Source organism: Limulus polyphemus, unplaced genomic scaffold (assembly GCF_000517525.1).
Source record: "Limulus polyphemus unplaced genomic scaffold, Limulus_polyphemus-2.1.2 Scaffold806, whole genome shotgun sequence".
In the NCBI taxonomy this organism is placed as follows: domain Eukaryota; kingdom Metazoa; phylum Arthropoda; class Merostomata; order Xiphosura; family Limulidae; genus Limulus; species Limulus polyphemus.
In genome coordinates, this window is record NW_013666416.1 from 368,299 (window position 1) to 369,869 (window position 1,571).

At 29.2% G+C, this 1,571-nt stretch overlaps 1 protein-coding gene across 1 annotated transcript in view; it reads left to right on the top strand.

The window, feature by feature from the left end:
- The window catches only part of LOC106460634 (synergin gamma-like), a 47,419-nt gene that overhangs the window by 19,228 nt on the left and 26,620 nt on the right, over positions 1–1,571 (top strand). The window contains exons 5-6 of the mRNA XM_022387388.1: positions 498–641; positions 1,390–1,569. Of these exons, the coding sequence (XP_022243096.1) occupies positions 498–641; positions 1,390–1,569 (324 nt within the window). The remainder of the gene's footprint in view (positions 1–497; positions 642–1,389; positions 1,570–1,571) is intronic.

Here is a 1,571-nt window from a genome sequence, read left to right on the forward strand (position 1 = left end):
AAATCATAAATGTCTGCAATAATTACTATACATTAAGTGTATTTCTTTTTGAAAAATTACATTTATTGCCATATTTAAAAAAGAAAATAGATGTTATCTTTTGGAGTCTGACTAGTGTTTATTGTGAACAAAAAATAAACACATATTCATAAAGTTTGATAACCCTTGATTAAATTACAGTGGTTTGGTAGATAGGTTAAAAACTCTTCCCCTCCCAGAAGAAAACAGTGAAAAAATTATTATAGGTTGGTAGAAAAACTGCTTTGATAAGAACATTACACTTAAACATGAGTATAAGATTAAAAAAAAATGTTCTTAGTTTGTATAAAATTAAAATTATTGTATATACTTGTTTTATTTCCTAACCTTAAATATTGTAAAATTATTTTAGGTACTAACAAAGTTGAATATATCTCTTAAAAATATTAAAGTACTTAATTCATTAGTAGGACTTTAAGGTGAAATTGAATATGAAATCCTTATCCCTTTCTCTATAGGTCAGCCAGTAGCACAGAGTAGGCCTGCAATGAAGGTAACACTAGAAACATCTCAAGAGGTAACATCAGTAACATGGGCACAACAGCAGGTAACCAGCAGTGAAGTAAACCAGAAAGCCACTGTGAAGAATGATCCAGCAAAAGGTTGTTTAACATTTTTCAGTTATAACTAGAATACATTTTAATCTGGCTTAATAGGATGCTGGATCTTTCTTATAAACAATCATAAAAGTTTATTATAATTGATAATTTGTAGTAATTTTAAGTGCTTAAACTGGTGAAGCAGTAAGGTTTCTAGGCCTAACAAAAGTGATTAAAATCATTCTTGGGCAGTTATTAACGGTGGACAAAAGATAGTTCTGAAATGCATCCTTTATAATGTATTTGATTTGAAATATGTGGTGGGATAATCAAGAAGATTATTGTAAAGATACCTTCAATCAGGTGTGATTTTAATTACTTTCTTAAAAATGAATTATTAATATTACTTTGGTAATAATTAACTAGAGTATTAAAATTAATGTTTTTTTTATACTGTAGCTATCTTCATTAAAAAAAAAAGGTGACTAGTAATAATAATAGCAGTAGTTTTAGCTTTAATACTGATAGTTTTGTTCAGTTTGAGTTCTGGCATCAGAGTTTATTCTGTGCAAAAAAATTTAATCAAATTCACTCTGGTTTGCAAAAATTTCTAGTTATATTAAAAATTATTAAGACTTAATTGTTCTTACTTTCTGGACCTCCTTTATCTCTGGGACACTAACTTCCTACCAGTTTGGACATTTTTTTCATAATTCAAAAAGCTTCTAGATGAATGCTTGAGCACCACTAACAAAATTAGCCTTTTATTTTCATTTTTGTTTAGTACATTGATTTGATTATATTGAGACAGGCCTAGAAGACATGATGATGGCTTGTTCAGATCTCTCAAAACCTCAACAGCCAAAACCATTCCAGAAACTTGCTGTTAATGATATAAGACAGAGCAGCCATCAGAAGACTTCATGTTTCACAGATAGCCAGAAAGCAAGAAACTGGAAAAATATTCAGGATTTGGATGAATTTGGCCAAATT